The sequence below is a fragment of the Arachis duranensis genome, chromosome 3 (genome assembly GCF_000817695.3).
Source record: "Arachis duranensis cultivar V14167 chromosome 3, aradu.V14167.gnm2.J7QH, whole genome shotgun sequence".
Lineage (NCBI taxonomy): Eukaryota > Viridiplantae > Streptophyta > Magnoliopsida > Fabales > Fabaceae > Arachis > Arachis duranensis.
Window position 1 is genome coordinate 77221272 of NC_029774.3, and position 27242 is coordinate 77248513.

General features: G+C 35.1%; 2 protein-coding genes across 3 annotated transcripts in view; one reads left to right on the plus strand and one right to left on the minus strand.

The window, feature by feature from the left end:
• LOC107479567 (protein REDUCED CHLOROPLAST COVERAGE 2) overlaps positions 1–12934 on the plus strand; it is a 19800-nt gene extending 6866 nt beyond the window's left edge. The window contains exons 6-24 of the mRNA XM_016099698.3: positions 409–759; positions 1923–1987; positions 2125–2256; positions 2843–2884; positions 2967–3491; positions 3573–3730; positions 4062–4578; positions 4740–4802; positions 4878–4979; positions 5727–6053; positions 6145–6237; positions 6355–6456; positions 6544–6648; positions 7384–7517; positions 8033–8216; positions 9618–9749; positions 9829–9941; positions 10114–10192; positions 10299–12934. Of these exons, the coding sequence (XP_015955184.1) occupies positions 409–759; positions 1923–1987; positions 2125–2256; positions 2843–2884; positions 2967–3491; positions 3573–3730; positions 4062–4578; positions 4740–4802; positions 4878–4979; positions 5727–6053; positions 6145–6237; positions 6355–6456; positions 6544–6648; positions 7384–7517; positions 8033–8216; positions 9618–9749; positions 9829–9941; positions 10114–10192; positions 10299–12395 (5321 nt within the window). The 3' untranslated portion in view covers positions 12396–12934. The remainder of the gene's footprint in view (positions 1–408; positions 760–1922; positions 1988–2124; positions 2257–2842; positions 2885–2966; positions 3492–3572; positions 3731–4061; positions 4579–4739; positions 4803–4877; positions 4980–5726; positions 6054–6144; positions 6238–6354; positions 6457–6543; positions 6649–7383; positions 7518–8032; positions 8217–9617; positions 9750–9828; positions 9942–10113; positions 10193–10298) is intronic.
• A 568-nt stretch (positions 12935–13502) lies between these two features.
• Positions 13503–21099, minus strand: LOC107479577 (heptahelical transmembrane protein 2). Of its 2 annotated transcripts, XM_052259562.1 has the most exons (5): positions 20988–21099; positions 20399–20791; positions 20151–20258; positions 19862–19937; positions 13503–14413 (listed from the first exon to the last, which is right to left on the minus strand). In XM_052259562.1, exons 2-5 carry the CDS (start codon positions 20653–20655, stop codon positions 13721–13723), a joined length of 1134 nt encoding a protein of 377 aa, XP_052115522.1. In that variant the 5' UTR covers positions 20656–20791; positions 20988–21099; the 3' UTR covers positions 13503–13720. The 2 variants fall into 2 exon arrangements, with proteins under 2 accessions (XP_052115522.1, XP_015955194.1); XM_016099708.3 differs by lacking the exon at positions 20988–21099 and having other exon boundaries at positions 20399–20846.
• Positions 21100–27242: the final 6143 nt, after the last annotated feature.

The window sequence follows — 27242 nt, forward strand, 5'->3', positions numbered from 1 at the left end:
GACTGAGTTACCTAGTTTTACTTTTATCAATTTAATAAAAATATGATTTATATACTAAAATTAATTATTAATATATTTATATATAAATATATGTATAATTTAATTTATTTTTAATATATATTTATATTTTAATATATATTTTATATTAATAATTAATTTTCGTATATGATTTTTGCATACACCTCATATAATTGCCAATTTAATTGTATGAAAGATTCTAATGTTAAACAGACTACACCCGCTAAAACTTTGGTTCACCAATTTGTGGATTGAATCAGCTGGTTTCGTCCGGTTTTGATAACTGAAATTTAACTGACCAACTCTCTCGCCACTCCTCTCCTTTTCTTTTCTCCAATTTTTTTTTTTTATTGAAGTTTTCAATTTATTTATTTAATTACTATTTTCTAGAGGACTACAGCGAAGATCTCGCCGTCGCTCACATTAGACGACTCCTTGACCTCGTCGCATGCACCACCTCCTTGGGCAAGTCCACCGCCAGCAGGTCCACTGTCAAAGAACTCGCCGCCGCCAAAGACTCTGTTTCCGTGGACAACGAACAGTCGCAGCAGAGCTTTGGCCCAGAAAATGGGCCCCAAACGAGTCCAAAGCCCAAGCCCAGCGACCCGAATTCGGATTCTGCAAATGCCAAGAGCGAGAAGGCAGAGAAATTGGAGGGAGACATATCCATGTGCCCCCCACCCAGACTCGGACAGTTTTATGATTTTTTTTCATTTTCGCACCTTACGCCGCCGTTTCAATGTAAGCATTTCTTCTCTTCCCCGTTTCTATAATTGCTGTGTCTGCAAATGTGTTTTCTAGGGGAGTCAAAGAGGGTAACCCGTCCCACCAAGTCCGTCCCGTCCTTTCGAAGTGTCGTTTTCATTTTCATTGCAGCACCATGTTGTTTTACTAAGCAGAAGTGAGAAAGTTCATATCTTTGAAGAAGAATTGTAACGTAAAAGACTTTAAACTAGTAAATGCTCAATTTACTCCCTGGAATTTCTTTGAATGAAGTTGGTCCTCAATTTCTATTTCTTGTTTATTTTCCCCCTTAAATGTTAGGTACTAAGTTGTTTTGAAAAATACTCTAGAACCAACTTGATTCAAGCATGAAATTTGAGGGACTAACTTGAGTATTCACTCAAAAGTCTATGTTATTAAAACTTTTGAGTTTAATTTTCATTCACTTACAGTGTAAAAATGTGCAATCACAACTGTTTTTCTTGGATAACCATTCACCCTGTCAATCTAAAAGATAATATTATGTGATTGGATGTAGGTGTAAAATGGTTTTACATGATAGTGTATTAAAAATAAATTCTTAAGCCAACGCATTATTTATTTGTTTTATTTATTTATTTATTTTTGAAGAATTTAATTTTGATGCATTGTCCGTGTAAAGTAGTTTTACACGAGCATCCAATTACGTAACGCCACATCAGTCAAAATAACTACTTTTTATATTGACCGCATGAATGATCATCCAAAAGAACGGATATGATTGCACGAATTGTTACACTGTCAGTGCATCAAAATTAAACTCTATTTTTGAAATTGCATGCATTTTGCAATGTAAAAACGACGTAGCTTCTGGCATTGTAGAAAAAGAAAATGTAAACATTTTCTTTTACTCAAATGAATCTATATATGTTTGTGGAAATATTTTAGATAAAATTCTTTAAGGCAAACGGTATTTAATTTTTATTCGATTGTTTTCTTTTTTTACAACTTCTAATTCAGTTTCCTCTTTAATAAATTTGTTACAATGTAGTTTACAGGCAAATGGGTTATGCCCGTGGATTTTAGCTTGGTTGAATAAGTAATCAAACTATTCAGGCACGGGAAACCAAGAAGACTTTGGTTGATGCTAGATTGAATCCAAAGCTATGTTCTTTTTTGAAATACTTTTTGTTTTCTTGCAGACATACGGAGATCAAACCGTCCATTCCTTGAGGATAAGACAGAAAATGATTTCTTTCAGATTGATGTGAGGATCATGTTGTTAACAGTTTAGCAGCCGGTTTTGTTGTTGTTGGGGTGTGTGTGTGCACGAGCCTTTTTGATTGAGCTTTGGTAGACTAACTCATCTTTGATGTGGGATTGCTATGGATATGGCATGTGCAGGTCAGGGTTTGCAGTGGTAAACCAACTACTATTGTTGCTTCAAGAACAGGATTCTATCCTGCTGGAAAACGTCTTCTTGTCTGTCATACTTTGGTTGGTCTTCTTCAGCAGATAAGCAGGGTGTTTGATGCTGTAAGTTTAGTGGTTGCTTACGGTTGATGCTATAAATTATTTCTGGCCCTTTCGGATCACTTAATTTGATTACTGTTTGACTATTTGAAGGAATAGAAGAGTCGTCGGATTATTATAAAATTTTTTACTTTCTTTTCAAAGTATGTGTTTATGTTAGTAGAATGTGAAGGTCCAAAGGATGCCTGAGTGAATTTCATTTGTAAGCTTTGAATTTGCCTGTGTTTGACAGGTATAAATGTAGAAGTCGTCCTTGAAAACAGCAGCATAGCATGAAAATTAATACTCATAACCCATATCCATCTCTCTCTCTTAGTCTCTTTCCCCCTTCCCCCTTAAAATTAAAATCTTTTTAACATGGACTCCTATCCTGTGTTTCTTTTCTGTACAAAAACCTATCATCATATCTAATGAATTCGAAACAGTGTAAATAAATGAAAGCACTGGAAGCAAATACATGAGAGATCTAGTTTCATAAACATTATATTGTATCTTTAAAGTTACCCCACGAAATTGATGGTGCATTGCTCTAAACAATATCTATTTCCTTTTAAGAATTAATAATAATGTATTGCAATCTTTCATGCAGGCCTACAAAGCTTTGATGAAAGCTTTCACGGAACACAATAAGGTATATACTTCTCATCATAAATTTTCACACTACTCTGCAACCTATACTAGACGTTCTTAATATCATAGTGGCATCTTTTCAGTTCGGCAATCTTCCTTATGGTTTTCGTGCAAACACTTGGGTTGTTCCTCCAGTTGTTGCTGACAATCTATCTACATTTCCTCCACTTCCCGTGGAAGATGAAATGTGGGGTGGAAATGGTGGTGAGCAGGGCAGAGATGGTAAACATAAAAAGAGACGGTGGGCCAGAGATTTTGCAATACTAGCTGCAATGCCTTGTCAAACAACAGAAGAGAGGCAAATTAGAGATAGGAAAGCGTTTCTTCTTCACAGTTTATTTGTCGACGTGTCGGTCTTTGAAGCTGTTTCAGCAATACAGCATCTTAAAGATTGTAGGCAAAGCCCTTTCAGTGATACAACTATTCCAACTTCCTATGAAGAAAGAATTGGAGATTTGACTATAAAGGTAACAAGAGATGTATGTGATGCAAGTTTGAAATTGGACTGCAAAAATGATGGGAATCAGGTTCTTGGATTGTCGGAGGAAGAACTTGCTCAGAGAAACTTGCTTAAAGGCATAACTGCTGATGAGAGTGCAACTGTTCATGTAAGTGATATAATAAGTGTTGTGGACCTATTAGAATTCCCCTAAGTTCCTTTTTGATAAATCATTCTTTTGCTCTTGTAGGATACTCCTACTTTAGGTGCAGTAATTATACGACATTGTGGCTACACAGCTGTTGTGAAAGTTTCAGCTGAAATGGATTGGGAGGGGAGTCCTGATTCCTTGGAAGTTTCTATTGAAGACCAGCCTGAAGGAGGTGCAAATGCCTTAAATGTTAACAGGTAAGTTTAATCACTGCCTTGATCTACTTTGGTTATTGGGTACCATCATGTGTACCTACACAAATTTAATTCTTGGGTTGCATTCTTGTAAACTTTAACCTGTGAAATCATACACCAATAATGAGGAAAAATGCTGGCTTGGCAAATTATAGTGCAATAGTGACAATCTGTTTTGGTATATCTGCTTTTATAAGTTTTTTATATGACCCTATTAACATATTAGCTTCAGCGTGAGGATGTTTTTAATTAGTTTTCTTGGATATTATTATTATTATGATAATATTTTCTTTCCTTTCTTTATTTTTTATTTTAATTTTTAAAACAAAATTAGCTTGAGGATGCTGTTGCATAAGTCATCTACACCCCAATTGTCAAATACAACTCAACGACTCCAGAGCACAGATAATGAAAATTCACGTTCTGCGGTGTCCTTGGTTAAGAAAGTTCTAGAGCAAAGTTTACATAAACTAACGGAAGAACCCACAAGATATAATAAGTCCATCAGATGGGAGCTAGGGGCATGTTGGGTGCAACATTTGCAAAATCAAGCTACGGGAAAGACAGAGACAAAAAAGACGGAAGAAGTGAAACTTGACCCTGCTGTGAAGGGTCTTGGGAAGCAAGGTGGGTTGCTGAAGGAATTGAAGAAAAAAATTGACAACAGGCACTCTACAGTTGAACATGGGAATGATATTTCCACCTGTAATGGTGTTGATACAAACAAGCTAGATGCCAGTCAACAGCATTTAGAGAAACAAGATGAAGAAAAGGAAACAATATGGAGAAAACTGCTTTCTGATGCTGCATATACAAGACTCAAGGAATCGAAAACTGGTCTTCATCGGAAGGTTGTTTAATCTGTATCTTCCTTTTTCTCTGTGCATAAATTGTAATGTGATTCTCCCAAAGATTACATGAAATTTGTACTATCTAATGGTATTATCATAATAGTACTGAAAATTAAGGATATACTTTGATACAATACTTTATTGGTTCTTTATCTATACAGTCACCTGATGAATTGAGGGAAATGGCCTACAAATATTATATTGATACTGCCCTTCCAAAGCTGGTTAGTTTCTTACTTATTAACATGTTTATCTGTTACTGTGGAATATATTTGATTATTGTGCCTTCAAATTCCTAGGTGGCAGATTTTGGCTCCCTTGAGCTCTCACCAGTTGATGGAAGGACATTGACTGATTTCATGCATACTAGGGGCTTGCAAATGTCTTCCTTGGGAACAGTGGTAATATATTTAATCATTCATCTTCTTTTGCACCCTTTAACCAACTGTTTTGCAGTGTTTCTCTTTGACATTGTGCAAAATAGATCAAATGAAAATTTGGTGATGCTGCTAACTACGGCTGTTTTTCATGAAACAATTGATAAACGAAAACCATATACTATTACAGTATTGCAGCAGAAGAAATATAATGAACTGGCTTTTATAGATTCCATGGATTGAGAATGGAATGGAATGTCCTCTCCCAGGTTACAGTTTGGTAGCTTTAGGATTAGCACTCCCATGTTTGTACATAGAACCAAAGTTGGTCCAAATGATTTGAATATCTGTCATGGTATAAACAAATAAGTTTAGCAAATTTCAGTTTTAACATATGTGTTCAAGCAACATAGGATGATAGGAATAGAAGATTAAATCTCATTCCAAATAGTATGTTAACTCAGACCCCACTTCCATTTGAGAATCTTCATTCTTAATTATGTAACGAGGTATGAGATAGAATCACAATTCTCTACTTTTGGAACGGAGCAGAGGATGCTTAGTAGTAGTCTGCACATTTCTCAATTTATATGTCATCATAGCATCTTAATCTACTGTTTCCTGACATTCTACTACAACAAACTTGCTCTTGCTCTCCTTTAGGTTTGCAATATGTCTCAAAGACACTGTTCCCACACGGGGCACATGCATGCGTGCACCAACACAACTTTAACAATAATATGTTATCTTAATTCTGTTTTCAATTGCCAGGTTGAGCTTGCAGATAAGCTTCCACATGTACAATCACTATGTATTCATGAAATGATTGTTCGAGCCTACAAGCACATCTTGCAAGCTGTTGTTCCAGCAGTTGATGATTTTTCTGATTTGGCTTCATCGATTGCCGCATGCTTAAATATTTTATTTGGAACACCATCTTCTGATTCTGATACTAATGATGCCGAGATCACTAGTTGTTATGAATTGAAATGGAAATGGGTAGAATTATTTCTTTTGAAGAGGTTTGGGTGGCAATTTAAGCATGAGAGTTGTCAAGATTTAAGAAAGTTTGCAATTCTTCGTGGACTGTGCCATAAGGTTAGAAAAAAAAACACACACTAGGTCGATTTTGTAATACTGTGATATGCTCTATTTTGTTCCCTTATCCAATATAAGAATCTTTTGACAGGTTGGGGTTGAGCTGGTTCCGAGGGACTATGATATGGATAGAGCCTCTCCTTTCAGAAAGTTTGATGTTGTAAGCATGGTTCCCATATATAAGGTAAAATATAGTACAAAGTGAGTTGGTTGTAAGGAAAATTCCATCACTATTATTATTATTATTATTGTTGTTGTTGTTGTTGTTGTTGTTGAATTGTAATTGTGATTGTTTCTGCAGCATGTGGCATGCTCATCTGCTGATGGTCGCACACTGTTGGAATCGTCGAAGACGTCATTGGATAAAGGTAAATTGGAAGATGCTGTCAATTATGGCACTAAGGTATGTTTAAATTCAATCATCTTACAATATAGTTTGTTCACAAGACCAATAGTTAAATGAATTAACATTCCACATTCAATGTTGAAGGCGCTTTCAAAATTAGTGTCAGTATGTGGGCCTTACCATAGAATGACAGCGGGAGCATATAGCCTTTTGGCTGTTGTGCTTTACCATACTGGAGATTTCAATCAGGTCTGTGTTTTATATATTTTAAGTGCTCTTTGTTTATTCATCAGAAATGGTGACATTTGCTGTGAAAATGAATAGCAATTGATGTGCGCTATGTCAGGGTCAAACTATTTCTAATGTACAAAACTTGTTGATTTTATAATTCACTAAATTTTCCAAATATTGGGGGGAAAGAGCATGTTTTTTCTGGACGTGAATTACATCTTTTCTGATATAAATATTTATTCTTATACTGAGCACAAAATTAAAATATGGTAGAGAAATTTTGCAAGTTGCAGCATTATCTTATTCGTCCCAGTCGATACTCGATACCAAATAGTATTACATAAAGCAGACCGCTATCAACATTTATTCATTGCAAAGTCTTCAACTGATAAATATTTTTTTTTATAAATTTGTTAGTGGTGGAAAACATATAATACACTAGGTTCTGTAACTTACATTTTCTTTTCTAGTAATTTTGCTAAGTTTTGATGGAAATATCATTTCCTAGTAAATGTATTATAGCCTGAACATGTGATAGTAATGCTCAGGTTGCAGCAGAGAATTCCTTTGATGATGACAATTTTCTTACATAAATTTTGATTATTGCAAATGACTATTTCAATTAAGAATATAAGGTTGACATTTTCTTAACTCATTTGGAAACATAGACACAGAACAATAAAATATCTACTTGCTAAGTTAAAGTAATTCTAGTCAGTATCATCGTAATAATTGTAGCTATGATTTTGTTAGGCAACTATCTATCAGCAAAAGGCACTTGATATTAATGAGAGAGAGCTTGGACTGGACCATCCTGATACCATGAAAAGTTATGGAGACCTTGCTGTTTTCTACTATCGACTCCAACATACAGAGTTGGCTTTAAAGTATATTTCCCTATCCTATTAAATTGTTGAATTATTATACGATATCATAACGTTTGTGGTTCAATGTATGAGAATCTATTGTTCCAATCTTCTGGGATCCTTTCTATCTCTATTCTTTCTTCATAAAACTAACATTATGGTAAAGTAATAATACTGTCATTGGAACAAATTTCTAAAAGTGGTTCAAGTCCTCAGAATTTGGCCATTCCTTTGTCTATAATTACCTTAAAGTATGATTCGCAATTATAAACTAGTAATCTTTGATGGTTTGTTTTATATCATTGTGGGGACCATTGATTAAAATCACAGATAGGAGTGTCATCCCATGAATTCATTAACCTAATTGCTTTAGTAGTTGTTGTTCAAATTATAGGGATCTGGCAGTAAGAGATGATATATGCTGGCCAATGTATATAAAATTGGTCATGGTATCAAATGGGAAACTCCTGTGAGTTATTCTTGTTCTGCTGCCGAAATTGATTTTGACCAATTTTATATTTTTCCTTATATGCTAGGTATGTCAATCGAGCACTATATCTTTTGCACCTTACTTGTGGACCTTCACATCCAAATACTGCTGCCACCTACATTAATGTAGCCATGATGGAAGAAGGATTGGGAAACGTCCATGTTGCTCTCAGATATCTTCATGAAGCTTTAAAGTGTAATAAAAGGTTACTTGGAGCTGATCATATTCAGGTTCTCTCTCATTCCAAAGCATGAGGAATTTTCCATGTGTTGCATGAGTCCTTATTTTAGAATGGCTTGACATGGTTCTAGAACTTTTGAAACTTAGAAGCATGCTCATCTATGTGCACTAATTAATGTCGGACTACGTTCAAATGGATAGTAAAGAAGTGGGACACGACATAGTTTATTTGGTGACAAAAATAGGGATTCTAAGCTAACCACTTTTATTCAACCTTTTCTTCATGATTCATGAAGATTAAAATTTGTAACAGACTGACTTATAATTGTTGGAAACAAATAGGTTTTCAAAATCTAGCTTGACTTGAACCACCATGGTTTCTGGGTTTGAACCTTTTGAGCCACTATTTTATTGTCAATACTAAAAGCTCAAATACAACTTTGTTCCAAAGTGGTGGGTTTACAAAACCTAAAAGTTGGAGATTTGGGCACACCTGGGTGGCCATTAATTAGCTGAATCAAGTAAAATGAAATTCGTGCCAAAAATTAAAATAAATAGATAACTCAACATGATATTTAAGTACAAAAGATTTTAAAGAAGATGAGGGAACCAACATTTAGTTAGCCAACACTAGCCAACTTTGGGGTTTATAATTTAAGGTTTGGGGTTAAGGGTATATAATTTGGTTGATTCTAGTATGAGTATACTATGGTGACTACGGTGATTATGCAAGTGTTGTTAAAATTAAAGTTACATTTTCTTTTACATTTTAGTAACACTTTTTTTAAGCAATACTTTTTAAAGTGTTGTTTGACAATAAAAAAACCTTACTTTAATTTTAGCAACACTTTTTGAAACACGATAGCCACCGTATCATAGTCATACTAGAATTATAATTTAGTGTCTAAAATTTAAGATAAGCAAAAAGTTATTTTAAAAAGTTTATTAATGTTGGCTGCAAAAAGTTGTTCTCTAGCATTACTCATGAGAGGCCATCCTTCTCTTTTATGTGACGTTTGCTTTTCAAACTTAAACGAGCTGACATAATATGATTTTCTGTTATTTGCAAAAGAAATAAAAATTAAAAAAATTGTTTGGTTGGACTTTGATGCCTTGAACATAAAGCTTAGATCGTTCTTATAGTGGAAGTTCAATTCAATTGATCTTGCAAGTTAAAAACCGATAAATCTTTTAATAGACACTATTTGTTCTACACAATGTATAAGTCACAATTATAGTTGAAAAATCAATCGAGAACAGAAAATATTAGATCATATCATATCTTGATTTCTAACAAATTCTTAGAAATGCAATCAAATCTTGTACTGGTTTATGTGGTCACATGCCATTGTTTTTGTTGGCACATTATACGCTTGAGTTCTTGGTTCATATTAATTAGATTAGGGTAACTGGCATCTTTAACTTGTTTTATGAATTCATGGCTTATTCAGACAGCTGCAAGCTATCATGCAATAGCGATTGCTCTTTCTTTGATGGAAGCATACTCACTAAGTGTTCAGCATGAACAAACAACCCTCCAGATATTGCAGGCTAAACTTGGCCCTGATGATCTAAGGACACAGGTAGGTTGCTATTCGATGGTAGATCAAATACATTCCAATTGTTTTTCTTGTTCTTCAAGCCTACATGAATCTATTACAGGATGCTGCTGCTTGGCTAGAATACTTCGAATCAAAGGCTCTGGAGCAACAGGAGGCTGCACGCAATGGCACACCTAAGCCAGATGCCTCAATTTCCAGCAAAGGTCATTTAAGGTACTCATTACAATTAGCACAAGTCCTCCTTATTTGAGTACCCCTGTTTCAGTTCACAACATTTTCACTGTCTCTGAATGGCCTGCAAGACTTGAAATTTAAATTAAATTTCCATTTTAGAAAGAAAAAAATATTCTCTGAAATTTTATGCCTATAAAAATGATTTTATCAGTGTGTCAGACCTTTTGGATTACATAACACCTGATGCTGATCTGAAAGCAAGAGAAGCACAGAAAAAGGCCCGTGCGAAGGTATCACATAACTCCTTTCGTCTATGAATACACTTGTCCTTTCCTGGGTACTTCCTTCTTTTCTCTATATTTCATTGAATGAAACCATTTTTCATGAATCTTACAGTTAAAGGGAAAACCAGGCCAAAACTGGGAAACTACATCAGATGAAAATCACAAGGTTGAAGATGTGTCTCAAGGTTATTCACTTGCTGAGACTACAAGTGACAAAGAAAATAAAACAGAAGCTCATTTGGAAGAACACTGGATTCATAAAGTTGAGACCACTCACTTAGATGAAGCACAAACAGTACTGAACGAAAGCAATAATATGGCTCAAGATGACAGCTCAGATGAAGGATGGCAAGAGGCTGTACCTAAAGGTCGTTCACTTACAGGGCGCAAAACTGCTTCGTCGCGGAGGCCTACCCTAGCAAAACTGAATACAAATTTCATGAATGTTTCTCAGTCGTCAAAATATCGGGGCAAGCCTACAAATTTTTCTTCTCCAAGAACAAACATAAATGAGACTTCTTCCATTGGTCCATCCTCTCCTGTATCAAAAAAGTTCCTCAAGAGTGCAAGCTTCACTTCTAAAATAAATAGCCCCAACTCGCAAGCTGTTGGAGCAGATAAATCAGGGGATTCAAATTCAAAGTCAGCTCCGGCAAGTCCAGCTGATAACATTAAAGCTGCTGCTCCTAGCAGTGCCATCAGTATTAAGTCAGCAGGTAAACTTTTCTCTTATAAAGAAGTTGCCTTAGCCCCACCTGGTACAATTGTCAAGGCTGTGGCTGAACAGTCACCAAAAGGAAACCCTGATGTGAGTCATGAGATAGTTGCAACAAAGGAGATTGATAGTTATGTGCCAAGTACAAAGGTTGCAGAGGAAGATTATGGTCAGAAACCAATCGATGATAATCAGCAAAGCTTGGTACATGAACACAAAGAAAAACAATTGGTGATTGATATGGTAAAAGGTAATGAGGTCCAACATGAGGTTGTGGAAGTTGAATCCCAGGAGCAGAGAATAGCCAATGATGATTTGGTAGATAAAAAAGTTGAAGTTAATATCACTACCATGGAGGTAGAGAATTGGCATATAAGCAACAATGCCTATGAAGATTCATCAGCGATAGAAGTGATAGAAATTTGCCAAGCAACTTCCTCTGATCCAAATCCCCTACCAAGGTTAGTTGAAGATTCAAAACATTTATTTGACAACGATGACTCTGTCTCGAAAGAGAAGGTCAAGGAAGATGAGAAGCAACAAGTTATTAAGACACTACCAGCCGAAGGAGAAAAGCAAGATGCATTAGAAACAGGAAAAGAACCAACCAAGAAACTGTCTGCAGCTGCACCACCATTTAATCCATCTACAATTCCAGTTTTTGGTTCAGTTCCAGTTCCAGTTCCAGTTCCTGTACCAGGTTTCAAGGATCATGGGGGAATTTTGCCACCACCAGTAAATATTCCTCCCATGCTTGCAGTCAATCCCCGAAGATCAGCTCATCAGTCAGCAACTGCACGGGTTCCATATGGTCCGCGAATATCTGGTGGTTACAACAGATATGGGAATCGTGTTCCACGGAATAAAAGTGTATTCCACTCCTCAGGTGAACACACCATTGATGGCAATCCCAACAGCCCTCCTAGAATAATGAATCCACATGCAACTGAGTTTGTACCTGGGCAACCTTGGGTTCCAAATTGCTATACCGTACCTGCTAACGGATACCTGGCTCCTCCAAATGGAATTCCAGTTTCACCAAATAGTTTCACACCCATGTCTCCAAACGATATCCCAATGTCACCCAGTGGACTTCCTACTTCATTAAATGCTATCCCAGTGAATCAAAACGGGCTTGCAACATCTCCAACCAGTTCTACAGATTCAGCACAAGTTGTAAATGTTGAACCGAATTCTGAAAACAAGGATCAAGCTCTCGATGAGGAAAACAAAGATGCCTCCTCAGCGGAGGTGATCATATGTGAGAGTGAGCAGCAGCAAGCTGAGCAAAATCCTGGAAATGTATCTGCTGCCATTGATGAAAATTGTTGTCCGAGAACGGAAGAGAAGCATGCAGGCTTTGGCTTGACAGCTGGTTGTAGTGAAGAGGATAAAGTGACCACCAGCAAGGAAACATTAGATGAGGAAAAGCCAAGCAAGTGCTGGGGAGATTATAGTGATGGCGAAGTGGAGATGATTGAGGTCGCAAGTTAAATAATGACATGCTTTTTCTGACCTGTCAAGCTACCCTGAATGTGATGCCGGGGACTGGACTTAAAGTTCTTTAACCTGAATTTTCACGGCGGAATTGACTTAAAAGTTCTTTCAAGCAATGTGAATTTTATATACATATTAGTACTACTCGTTTACTGTGATTAAGAGGATCAGGTTTTATAGCCTGTTTTGGGATGTTACCATGGAAGGATTTGTAGATTAACTATCTGGCACTGTCTTCAATCTTTTCCTAATATATATATTTTTCCTGAGATATCGGCATATCGCCTGCTTTGCGGTCATAAGACTCTGAACTGATGACGTGGTGTCATTTTTGAGGCCTGTGTATGTTTTTCCAAGTGGTTATCTTTGTAGCAGACTTTGTATTCATGAATTTGTTCATATTTCTAGTTTGAAACGGTATCTTTCATTTGATAAATGACAATATTCAGCACCAAAGGTGATGAAATATCAGTATTTTGCTATTTTGAGAATGTGAAGGAAACATTGTACCCTAATATGGGCTGAAAATTTGGATATGGATGATTGGATGTTATTTTGGTGAAATGTTATCAAACGGGACTAACTAATCGAAGATATCGTACTATTGCATGTAAAATTTTAAAGTAATATAAAAAATTTGGAAATTTATTATTTATTTAAAATTTTAAAATTTTAATTTTATTCTTAAATAATATACTTCAAATTCTTTAGAAATGAATAAGTATATAATTTTTTAATAACATAAATATTAATTTATTTACAAAAGTATATTCTACTTTAAATAAAATTAATACTAATTTGTTCAATTTAAAAAATAAAAAGATATTTACAAACTATACATTTCTAAAACATAAAGCTTTATTAACATGATGATGCCATGTAAGTATAATTTGTTTCTCTATTGTTAGTATATATAGATATGACTTATCAATCTTTCATTATAAGTTTTTCTTCTTCATTGTATCCCATTTAAAGTTTCTCATCTTCAATCTGTATAAGCGTGGAGCTGAGTTAATAAAGTTTTGAGTAAGATTATTAACTTTCTGGAGGGAGAAATGAAGTTAGTGTGAGTTTATTAGTGTACTGTAACGATGATGAGATTATATCATATACATGTAAAGTAATTACTTTGCCGCATCAGAATAGTATCGCACACTACGGAAGGCTGCATTTATACCTAGTATATATAGTAGTATTACTAAATAATCATTGCTTTCAGTATTAGCTAGCCATTCCTTCCTAATATTACAATAACGCAATTCATAAAAGAGAAATAACCAAGAAGGATGGTGGTTTTGAATATATAGCATTTTTCATGTGAGTTATGCGTGAATTGCAGAAAATGCACAGGTTGGCGATCCACGGCGGAAATCCATTATCCAAAGAGTTGCAACACTATGTGCAAGAGCTCCAAGAACAACAAAAATATGGAAAATCTGGTGACTATGCCCTGCAATATCAAACGCACCAGGCTTCCATCTCTCAGGTATTCTAGTAACATAAAAGACTGCTCCTGTGGCATATAAAACGGCCATAACAACCTCGTATCCAAGTGCAACAAGAACAGGAGAGTGGTCCCAGTGGAGCAGCAGAGCATGAACGGCCGGGATGACACCTGAGAATCCCATGGCAAGGAATATGGAGGCCCGGAATGGTCGAAAGCGAGGGGCCGAGAGCGAAGGCGCAAGAAGAGTGACGATGGAGAGGACACCAAGCAGTGATATTGAGGTCATGTAGAGTAACCTCACGGAAGGGTTGCAGAAGAAGACATAGTGAATTGGAGCAAAGAAGGAGCATACTATCATTAGAGAGATTCCGGCGTAGTCGAGTCGCCAGAAGAAGAGATTGAAGTGCTGCGAGTGGCAGGCCAGCAGATGGGAGATAGAACTGCATGCCAAGCATCCCATTGCTCCTCCCAAGAAAACCAACCATGGCCATAGTGATATTGTTTCTGCACCCTTGTCTCTCAGATCATGAAAAACTAGAGGTTCCAAAAGCCGTCTCAAATGTGAAACCTGAGGGTTTGATAAGAATACACATCAATTCGATTATCCAAAATGCTGAAATGTAAGTTTACAAACCAACGCACAGGTATAATGTTTCTTTATCTTATTATTGTCACGGAATTAGTTACTTCCTCCTTTCAACCTAAAGAGGGATGAAGTCGTAAACCAAGCTATTATGGACAAGTAAATTGTTTGATTTTCAGATTTTTGGGCATAATAATGAGCATATTAAGTCAGTTTATAACTTGCATGGTACCGAGTTTCGGGGAAGTGCCCAATCACAATTTTTTTTTATTCTAAATGTTATATGACTTTCATTACATATATTAGTTACGAAATAAAATTTAAAATAACGTTACATGTTTAGTAAATATTATTAATTTTTAGTCAATATTTAACTAGCAATAATTTATATTCATATTTATAAAAACACATAAATTAATAAAATTTATTTAATAAATACAATTTAATATTTATATTCATCAAAATGGGAGCCAAAAATATTAAAAAATCCAATGCATGGGTATTTAATTTGAAGCATAGGATTTTGATTATTGATTGTCAGATTAAAAGTTCATATTAATTGATTTTACAAAATCATAATGTATGTGAATCACGGCGGTCATATTTCCCCTTAGAAATTCATCGGTTGGTAGTTTCACCAAAAACATTTTATCAGTTGATAGAACCACCATGAACAACTAACAACAACTCAGGTTATTATCATAAATATTTATTTATTTCTTTGGTCCACTACTATCATATTATTATATCATAACTAATTAATTTTTAATCCATGAAATGCACTGGAAAGTTGTAAAATATTCATGAGTAAGTGTTTGTTAAAAATTAAGTATGATGTGTATCTTTGTAATATGCTAACTCTTATTGATTAAATATGTTTACATTTATACCACCCGTGAAGTGCAAAAATTATTAATAAGAATTTTTTAATATAATTAATACATTCTAATAGTTATATTTCATTTTTTTTTTAACTAATGACAACTATTCTAAATACTATACATAATATGCAACTTCGTCAAACCTAACAACCCTGTCATTTTCTGTTGATATATATATATATATATATACATACACACACACACGCACACCCCTTATGTCTTTATTGTTTGGGATTGGTTTCAGTTTATTTCAAGCATTTCGCCTCCCTTCCCCCTTCCCCAAGTTTACTCATAAGATGTAAATAATTAGTAAAAGATTCCCAAGAACAAATTAGTTGTTCAAGTACTTCTATTAATTATTTTTTTACCTTTTTATCAAAGATATAAGTTAGAAAGTGAATGTTTAAATATTTTAATCACTATTAAATTTATAATTTTCTATATGTGTAAGTCTTATCATCTTAATACCTACAATATATAATAATTTCTAAATTAGATAATACTATTTTAAAATTAGACTCATGTTTTCTATTTGTTTATTCTAGAGAATATTATGCTGTAAGATAAAATTATACTGTCCTTCAATATCAATAAATCAATTAATACATTACTTTTATTATCATTATATTTGATTTTGTAAATGATATTTTTTTTGGTGACTTATTATCAAATTTAATTTTCTATATCGTTACATTTTCTTTTGTAATCAGCACGCATTTTTCTATAATTTGTGTGTATTAAAAAACACAGCATATATTATAATTGAATTTGAGTTTAACAAAATCACGTACCCGACCCATGGACAAGAGCAGAAATCACATGAAAATGGGCTATGCTGGTCCACTTAGCACGTAGGTTCGGAGAATATTAGAATTCCTGCTCTTTGTATTTAAAAAATAAAGAGTGATATTACACCTTCAAGTTCTTTTATAAATTAAATTTAATTAAGTTAAATAATAAAATTTAAAATAATATTAATTATAATTAATTTTATTATATTAAATTAATTTAATTAGATTTAATTTATAAAAAAAATTAGATATATAATATTATTTAAAAATAAAATAAAATAAAAGCTGGGATTCCCTTGTTGGCTTGTTGCCTTTTCAAAGTTAAACTCCACTTCAATTGACAAGAGAAATTAAATATATTGGATTTGATCAAAAACCAAAAATCAGAGGGACTGGATAATTATTAATACGAACCAGATTATCAGAAAACGATTGTGAATAAATTTTTTATAACTTGTGATAAAGATAGATGTCTATTTAATGGGTCCCTCATTTTCTTAAGAATAAGAATTCAGTTTATTAAGGAAGACTGAAGTGAATGTAATATGTGATTTTTGTACGTATAAAAATAAAGCATAAGTGAAGACAAAAAAATACACGCAATATGAATATAAAAATACTTTTTTCTTTCTCGTTTTATAGATATATATTGCAACATATAATCGTAGTAAATATATATAAATTATTTCAGTTATATTGAGATAATAATATTAGTGAATATTAATATTATAGTTTTTTATTTATATTTTTTATTTTATATTTATTTATTTTACAATATATTATTGTATATTACGATATTTTGATCAAAATTTAGAAAGATTCAAGTAATAAATTTCTATTATGTCAAAATTCTTTTATCTTGAATTTAATGCTTTTGATATATCTAAAAATAACTACTTATCATAGATATTAGATGTCGAAATTCATCTTGATTCAATGAATTTTGGAGATACCATTAAGGTTGAAAATAAAACATCACAGAAGAATAAAGCTAAAGCTATGATGATCTTCTTTCGCCGTCAATTTGACGAAGGATTGAAAAATGAATATCTCACACTAAAAGATCCTGTAGTCTGTAGATTATTTGTGGAAGAACCTTTATCAATCCGATATGAGTGGACATACTTGCGTCTACAGGATTTTAAATCTATAAATGAATACAATTCAACAATGTTCCCAATTATCTCACGAATGAAATTATGTAAAAAAAAGATAACTAATAATGATATGTTAGATAAAGTTTTCTCGACCTTCCATGTATTGAATGTGCAGCTGCAATAACAATATCGAGAAAAAGAATTTAAAAAATATTTTAAACTAATTTCTCGCCTTCTTGTTGCTGAACGAAACAATGAATTGCTTTTAAGAAATCATGAAGCGCGCCCAGTTGGCATTGCCCTATTTCTTGAAACAAATGTGACAAATTATAACCCCAGAAGAGGTAAATGGTATGACTTTGGTAAGAAGAAAAATTATGGAAGGAAGAAAACGTGAATTCTTTAGACCTGTAGTCCATACACCAGAAGATGTAAAACTTGTTGGATACAGATGGGTATTTGTGAGAAAATGAAATGAGAAAAATGAAGTTGTACGCTATAAAGCTCAAACTTGTAGCACAAGATTTTTAACAAAGGTCCGGTGTAGATTATGAATAAACATATTCTCCTGTAGTAGATGCAATAACTTTGCATTATTTGGTCAGTTTATTCGCATACCATAAACTACATAGCATCTAATGGATGTAGTGACATCTTATTTGTATGGATCATTAGATCGTGATATCTATATAAAAATTTCTGAAGGACTAAAGTTATTTAAACCATCCAATGAATATTCAAAGGGGTTATACTTAGTCAAATTGCTAAGATCTTTATATAATCTGAAGTAATTTAGACGAATGTATTATAATCGTCTTACTAAGTATTTGGTTAAAAACGGATTCAAAAATGATATCTGTCAATGTGTTTTCATAAAGAGATCTGCATATGGATTCATTATAGTTGTTGTGTATATTGATGATTTAAATATCATTGAAACTCTTGAACAGATTTCAACAATTATAAAAGCTCTAAAAGAAGAGTTTGAGATGAAAGATTTTGAAAAAAATAAATTTTGTTTTGACCTGTAGATTGAGCATACAAAAAATAGGATTTTTATTTATCAAACAACATACACAAAAAAAATCTTAAAAAGATTTTATATAAATAAATCATATCCATTAAGTACCCCAATGATTGTAAGATCTTTGGATGTGAAAAATGATCAATTTTGTCCTAAAGAAAAAAAATAAAAATATCCTTGATTCTAAAATAGCATATCTCAGTGCCCTCATAACACTAATATATCTTGCTAACAATACAAGACTTGATATATCATTTGTTGTGAATCGAAATTTTTTTTTGATATCTTCTTCATAGAACAGTTGATATGGGTTTGTTTTATTCATATGAATCTAAGTCACAGTTACTTGGTTATGCAGATACAAGATACTTGTTTGATCTACACAAAGAAAGATTTCAAACAGGATACCTATTCACATATGGTGATACAGCTATATCAGGGAAGTCTACAAGTAGCAACATCTTCTAATCATGCTGAAATACTAGCGATATACGAAGTAAGTTGCGAGTGTTTTTTGCTCAAGAGTTTAATCCAATATAATCTGTCGTGTGAACTGATTGATTATAAAATAACTCCAACTATTCTGTTTGAAAATAATACAACATGCATTACTCAATTGAAGAGTGGATACATCAAAGATGATAGAACAAATTAAAACACAATTCTCCCAAATTCTTCTTCACTCATGTTCTTCAAAATAAAAAAATAATTGATGTCTAACAGATCTGCTCAAGTGATAATTTGACAGATTTATTTATAAAGTCATTTTCAAAAATTCTCCTTTAAAAGATTGATATATCATATTGGGATGTATCGATTTTGAGATATTAAATAATGTTAACAAGAGAGGGAGGTTATATTCTCTTTTCTTTAATCAGATTTTTTATCTCTATTGAATTTTTTTATAAGATTTTTAATGAGATAATTTTTAAAAATATTGTACTTTTTTTTAACTAAAATTTTTTATTAAATTTTTTTTAGTAAAATTTTAATGAGACATAATTATAAATGAACATCCAAAAAAAAATGTTGTAATAAAAATGAATGGCCATTTAATAGAAGCTCACTTCTTTAATAATAAATTAAATTTATGAAGGAAGACTAAAATTAATGAAATTTGAATATATGACTTTTGCATGTATGTAAATAAGCATGGATTGAGACAAAGAAGATACACACAATGCTAATATAAAAACAGTTTTTTCTTTATAGATATACACTACAGTAAATATATATGAATTTTCTCAGTTATATTGAGATAATAATATTAGTAAATATTAATATAAAAATTATTTATTTATATTTGTTTATTTTATATTTATTTTTTTATTTATTTATTTTACAACATAATTAATATTAACTAATATTTTTTCTTTATTTTTTTTTTACCTTTCTTAATCTTTTATTTGTTTATTATTTTGTGGGAAGGTTTTTTGGTTAAACAAAAATCTATTTTCTAACAAATAGATTAAAATTTAGGTGATAATGTTGTTATAATTAGTCTTAGAGAAAAAAAAAAAAAAAACCTGGGTCACCTTCTAAGTCTAAACACACACGGATATACCATCCTTTAAGTCATACCTGAAATAAAAAACCCACATGCTAACAAATTAATTACGTAGAGTAAATAAATAACTAACCGGGAACATATTTGTGTCGTGTGGAGAACTATTGATCTCTTTCTCGGTCGTCAGCGACCCCATTCCGTCTGCCTTACTGGCTCCACCACATACAAGATGCATACAACATCAGAACGTGACATTTTGTTTTATAGGTTTAGCTAATGATTTGGTATAAATAAAAAGTACGAGAAGAATTTCTCTTTAGGAAAGGCTTTTCATATCTGATTTCATTAATATAAAACACCAAAGATATACCCAAATTAAAAGTATTCAACCATATTGTCTTCAACAACAACGACATATATACCTGTAGAAATTTGAGGTAAAGCCTCCAAGACCGCCGGTTCCAGTGGTTCCCACGGGCAATAAGCTCATGACCGTCATCGCCCCAAATATCAGAAAACCAACCAAATGCCTGCTCCATACCAACATAATAAAATGAAAACATGGTAATAATTATAAGTAGCAATTAAAAAATAATTACACAACAGCAAAATACAAATTAATTGTATCCTGAATGAATTTTTTAGAGCACAAAAAATGAAATTGGCTTACGTCCAAACGTTTAAGGTTTCGTTATGCCAGGCGAAGACGCTCCATAATGCATCCTTGACGGGCCATTCCGAACGGTAATGGTCCAAGATGAACTCGTTATCTTTCATGTACTCCGGCAACTCCTCGAACCTGAGCAATCGAGGTTCGAATCTCGCTTCTGCCTTCGTTCTCGTCTTCGCCTTCATCATCATCATCGTGGTTCCGTTGTGTTTGCCGCCGCCCTTCTTGCCTCTCCGGTATTGGACGCTGCCGTTCATCCTCCGCCAAAAGGTCGCCGGAGAAGAAATATAAATTAAACTCCCTTCCGGCGAGGTTGTCGCCGGCTATTTCGTATTCCTCCTAGATCTTTGCTTCTCACACCTTTGTATTTGTATATCCTATCTCTGTCTCCTTCTATTTATATACTCATCAATAAAACAATACAAAGTCATGTGAAAATATTTTCTTATTTATTTTTTTGATAATAAGAAATTAATCAAATTATACATAAGATGGGACGTCTCCCACTCTCTGGTATTGAAAATTTGTGTTTTTTAATATTAGTTTATTTTTTTAATAATTTGTATTACCAAAAAAGAAGAAAGTGTACCATTTTTTACTTTCACGGTTGTTGATTTTTGGGGAGAAATCGGACATAAAAAGAAAAGAAAAAAAAAAGAAAAATGGATTTGGTGGCAGCAAGTTGAGAATGAGAAGTGAGATTTCTGTCGGAACTTTAAAGCCAAATCTAGTGACTCGTTTCTTTTGGGAGAAGGTGAAGAATGAGTTTTCTGTGTGAACCAAGAAAAATGTGATAAAGCCAAAGTTCTAAGACTTGGGATTGAGAAGCATGTTGAGGAGTCATAAGAAATCTAATCTTCCCCTTCTTTTTCTTAACATTTTTCCCTAAATAATTAATTAAATTGATTGTATTTCATTTCCACTACTTTTCTTACAGATCCATATGATCGATGAAGTATGAGGTAACTGTCAACAGCGTAAAAAGTTATTTTATGGGTTTGTATTGAATTGCAAGATTTATTGACTGGGGAGTAGATGGTTCATACTTCATACACTCTTAACACAAGCTAATAGGAGTGTTTAAAATCGATTTAAATAGAACAAAATCGATCAATGGAACTACTATGTAGGTAATTTGAGATAGGTGGATTGGGCTTGAAAGATTGGCCCAAGCGTCTAAAGGAGGTGGTTTCCGACTTGGTACGTGTTTGAGAGCCGTCGTCCGATGCGTGTGTGAAAGAATGGGGGTGGTACCTGCAAAGACATTCCGATGCCTAAGTTAACAAAGGGTTAAGCAGGTTTAGAGAGTATTAGAACTTAGAGATACCTAAGGGGTGTCAATGTATTTATAGTGGTGATCTAATAACCATCGTTAGAGTAGTTCCACATTTCAAGGTGGATAACCGTCCCTTTATCTTAGGATAGTAGTGATATGGCTCCTGGAAGTGGGTTGAGAGATTTTAGAGACAGTTACTTATTTGAATAAGTGTTATCTGCCAGCTATCCTTCGAGCCCGACTTATTTGAGGTGGAGTCTGTGTTGAATCCGACCTCTTCTAACAAGGTCAGTGGGCAGCGAAGGCCAATCTTTGGATTGGGCTTTTTGGTGTATTTGGACTTGGGCCATAGTGTTGGGTCAGGATATGAACAGTGCCCCTACTCGAATTCGATATCTTTTACTTATGAATTGGATTCGAGTATTTGAACTCGGGTTTGTAGCCGACGTAATTAATTTTTTAAAACCGACGTGATTTAAATTTCTCAACCGTCGTGTCTAATCAAACGTCGCGTCCGTTGGGGTTTTTGTATTTACACATGAGAGCAATTACATTGGTAACGACGCGTTTCCTTAATGATTGCGTCAATTTACCCTTATGCCCCCTGGCGTGTTATAAATACTTTTCCCTCTCTTTTCTCCGTTTTCTTTCGTCTTCTGAAACTTTCTTGCCTACAATCCTTGTTCTTTCCAAAGAGAAACTCTTTAGCCTTCCTTCTTGGAGTGCTTTGTCGCTGCTGTACTTGCTACTCTTTACTTTTGTGATTATTTTCTTCTCCTCTTCCTTCATTTATGTTGGCGCTTGCTTTGTATATTACAGGAGATTTGCGTGTTCTTGGTGATGTTTAGTCCTTTAGCGAGTTTGTTCGTCGGTCTAGTGATTCGGCTCTTTATTTTGTTTTGGAGTGAGGCTACTTTGGTCTTTTAGAAGTCTTGTTTTTTTATGTTTTTTTATTTTTCTTTGTAGATCTTATCGCTTTTTCACCTACTTCTTTTTACCGGAAAGATGTCTTCTCATATCCCTGAGTCTCTATCGAAGTGGGTAGATGTTACCGTTCCTGAGGAGGAGCCTTTAGTGGATACCGACAACCTTTCTGAACTTCGTGTTCATCATAGGATTTGTAGCTTAGAAGCTGATGAGCCTAAGTATGAGCTGTTGGTCCCGGGTCCTAGAGACCGGGTTTGCTGTGGGAGAGTCGCTGATTTTGACCCTCACTTTTTCTTCATGTATGACTGCTTTTTTACCCGTTTGGGAGGGGGGGTTTGCCCTTTTCTGACTTCGAAATGGGGATATTATCTCACTGTCGAGTTGCCCCTACTCAGTTTCACCCCAACTCTTGGGGTTTTATGAAAATTTACGAACTTGTTAGCCGAGAGCTAGACATTCCGACTTTCATAAAGTTTCTTTTCTATCTTTTTCACTTGACCAAGCCGTTTAGTGGACAAAATAATAAGCAGTAGTGGATCTCTTTCCGTGCCATTCAAGGTCGGAAAGTTTTTTCTATTTTCGACGATTCTTTCCATGACTTTAAAATCTTCTACTTCAATGTTCAAGTGGTAGAGGGTCACCATCCCTTTTTTCTTGATGAAAACTCCAACCCCTAATTTCCTCTCTATTGGTTAGAGGCCTCTCCTGTGGAGAAGTATGGCCTGGATGATTTGGATGAGGTAGAGGAGGCTGTGGTGGGGTTTTTCTGAGATGCTTGGTGAGGGCCCCCAATTTGGACACTAAGAAATTTCTCTTGGGCTCTACGAGTTTTGTGCGGACCTAACTAGGTAGCTTTTTCTTTTTGTAGAATATCTCCCGACTTGTGATACTTTTCCGACTTGTAGATTAATTGCTTGTTTTCTCTTTTCAGAGATGGTGAAATGTCTGATTCGGGTACCCCTTCTCAAAACAAGCCGGTAAACCCTCTTCTTCTTCTTCTTCCTCCTCCTCCTCCTCTTCCTTCTCCTCCTCCTCCTCCTCCTCCTTGTGATCTGGGGACCTTTTCTCGTCCCATTATGGAAACCTCTGCCTCTACTTTTTCTCTTCCTCCTCCTATCCCCCCAGTCCGACCTCCCTCCGAGCCCGAGAAGAAGAAGTGCAAGACCTTGGAGTCTGGCTCTTCTCGTTCTGGGGAGGCTAATTTTGATGGTCCTAAATTTGTTCGAAATCACATCTTCCCCCATACTTAAAATTAGTATGGATGATGCTTTCCTTTGAAAGCATCTTAAAATTATGGTTCGGGGGAGTGTTTGGATGAGTCTGTACTGCTCTTCTTGATATTTTGGACAAAACTCCTCTTAGTTCTTTGGGTTCTTCCCAAGGGGTTGTGGAGTAGCTGGAGGGAAGAATGGTCTTTTATCAAGAGGAAGAGAAGAAGCTTTAGGAGGAGGTTGCTGGGCTGAGGGAGGAGCAGGCCCGACTTCAGGAGAGGGAGAAGAAGCTGATGGCTCATTGTGCTATGACGGAGGGCCTCAAGGAGAAGGCGAAGCAAAAATATGTTAAGCCTTTTTCTGAAAATATTGACCTTCAGAAGCAGTTGGAGTTGAACCGGAAGGCCTACCAGGACTTGGAGGATTCTGTAGCGGAGAGCTCGGAGGAGGTGTGGAGGATATTCAAGGAATAGGTCGGAGTGATTGGCCCCGACTTGGACCTTTCTCCCCTACATCTCGATAAGATTGTAATTGATGGAGCTATTGTCTCCCCTCCTCGTCCCGAGACGGATTCGGAGCTGAAGACTCGAGGGCAAAGGCTTATTGATTCTCCTCCCCGCGAGGTGAAACCGGAGGGACCCCTGCCGAGTTCTTCAGAGGTTCCGACTTCTGCTGCTGAAGAGACCACTCCGACCCTTCCTGATGCAGATTTGAGCTCCCTTCTTATTGGTGATTCCTCTCTACCTTTCCAGTGATTTAGCTATGTTAGGGCCCGGCTTGTGGGCCCTTCTTTGAACAATTTTTATTTCTTGTGTTTGCGATGGTTGCTCCTAACTCTTCTGGCCTTATGGCCATTAATAAAAAATTACTTTATTTCAATTTGCCCTTTTTTGGATAAGGGCTCTTGGGTATACTTTGCATGTGCATACTTTGTTGCGATTCTTTTGCTAGGTTCTTATAAAAATCCTTTTGACTTTGTGAAAATCAGGCTGTTTTTGTCTAAGTTATTTCGTATAATTTTTTCAACAATAGCCTTTTGAACGATTTTTCTTATCTCTTTTGTATTCCCTCATATCCAATTTTTGCTTATTGAATTGTTTTCACGACTTAGGTTATTTTTGTGATGCGTTTCAATTCTTTTCAGGTTTTCTGACTAATAGGTCGTATTATTACCGAGCTGTCATGATCGTCTTTATAACCTCTTTACGCCGACTTGTACCTCGTTGTTTTAACCTGCCGACCACTTAGATCGGGCATGGAGTTTTCACGTTTTTTCGAGTTTAAGTCGGCACATTTCGTAGAACAATAATAACAAGAATGGAATTTATAAAGAGATGAAATGAAAAGATCTTTATTTATTGATGAAGGTACCTTTTGCTACTAGGAGAATTTTTAAGACTTATTTCTCCTTAGTTTCCACTTTGATGCCTCGTTAAAACCCCCTCCAAGAAAACCCTTTTTGGGAAAAAACCGTGAAGTCGGGAAAAAGAGTACATCAGGGAATGGAGTTCGCTTTTAACTGTAATACCTTTTCATGTTACAAGCATGCCACGACCTAGGTAGCTCGGTATCGTTCAAGTCGGTTACCTTATAGTATCCCTTTTCTAAGACTTCGCTTATCTTGTAAGGCCCTTTCCAATTAGCAGCGAGCTTTCCTTCCTTTGACTTGTTGACGCTGATGTCATTTCTGATCAAAACCAAGTCGTCGGGGATGAAGCTTCTTCAAATGACTTTCTTATTGTATCTGTTTGTCATCCTTTGCTTCAATGCTGCTTCCCTTATTTGGGCTTGTTCTCGGACTTCAGGGAGTAGCTGGAGTTCCTCTTTGTGTGCCTGACTGTTGTCAACCTCGTCATAGAATCTCACCCATGGACTTTACTCATTGATTTCAACTAGTATCATAGCTTCTATGCCATAAGCTAGTCGAAAGGGTGTTTCTCCTGTGGCAGACTGAGGTGTAGGCCTATATGCTCATAGTACTTGATGGAGTTCTTCAGCCAGGATCCCTTTGCATCTTGCAACTTTTTCTTCAACCCAGCCAGTATAACCTTGTTAGCTGCCTCAGCTTGGCCATTTGCTTGTGGGTGCTCTATGATGCGTGAGCATCTTATCTATCTTTTTCTAGTGAATTTGCATCTAATTTGTTGAGTTTAATTAAGAATTAATTATATTTTAGCCGCTATGGATGCTATTTTGAGTTTTGTGTAATTTTATTTATTTTAGGAAGCATTCGGAGGGATTTGATGAAGTTTCTACAGAGAAAAAGAAGAAACCAAAGAAATGACCAGCGAAGACCGACGCGGACGCATGGCTCACGTGACCGTGCGAAGTAGAGAAATCACAATGACGCGATCGCGTGCCTGACACGAACGTGTGGACTGGAATCTGCACAAATGACGCGAGCGCGTGGACGACGCGGACGCGTCACATGCGCGATCTGCAATAATACAGAAAATGCTGGTTACGAATTCTGGGCTGTTTTGACCCAGTTTCCAGCCCAGAAAACACAGATTAGAAGCTACAGAATGGACAAAGTAAGTGGTCCCCACCCATCAGCTGAAGACTTGTTAATTAATTCGAATTTAAATTCAAATCTTATCTTTTAGGAAAAGATTATTATTTTTAGTTTTAGATAATTAGATTTTAAATTTATGAGGATTAATAATATAATAGGTACTCTGTACCTTCTAGATCCATTCAATTGAGCTCTACACCAATCCTTGCACTTTAATTTGGAGCATGCAACCATATTGAACCTTGCTTGACATCTCTTGCCACTAACCATCTTTCTCTTAATCTTAATGCCACAAAGAGCTCTAAGTTGACCATTCGTCTCTAGTAGCCCATATTCAAGTGGGAAAGTAAAGGTTAAGGATATGAATTTTTCCCCACTTGAATGTTGTATTGGATGGTGATGGCTTTGGAAGAGGTCTTGCAAGCTCCACTCCCTTGTATTCTTCTTTGAATTCTTCCACCTCTTCGCAAGCTTCCTCAATTTTAACCTCTTCCTCTTGGTAGCTTTCTTCTAATTCAATCTCTTCTTCATTGCTTACCAAGGGCATGGGAGGTTGTGCTTTTTCCTCTTATTCCATATGTGCATCTTCTTCTTTTTCCATATGTGAGGATGGAAAGTTCTTTAATTCACTGGATTATAAACTCCTTTGATTGATTTCCTCACTTTCTTTCATAGGATCTTGCATTATATCTCTTGGGAAGGAATTTGCTTGCTCCTCTTCTTGTGACTTGATGATTGACTGTACATGTTTCTCTACATTTTTGACACTCGTCTTTATATCATGTAAGAATTCTTTCATGAGAAGCTCAAGATCTGATGGTATTTGAGATGGATAAGGAGGATGTGGCTCTTGATATGAATAAAAAGGAGATGATGGTTCTTGATAGGTGTAAAAAGAGGATGGTTCTTGGTATG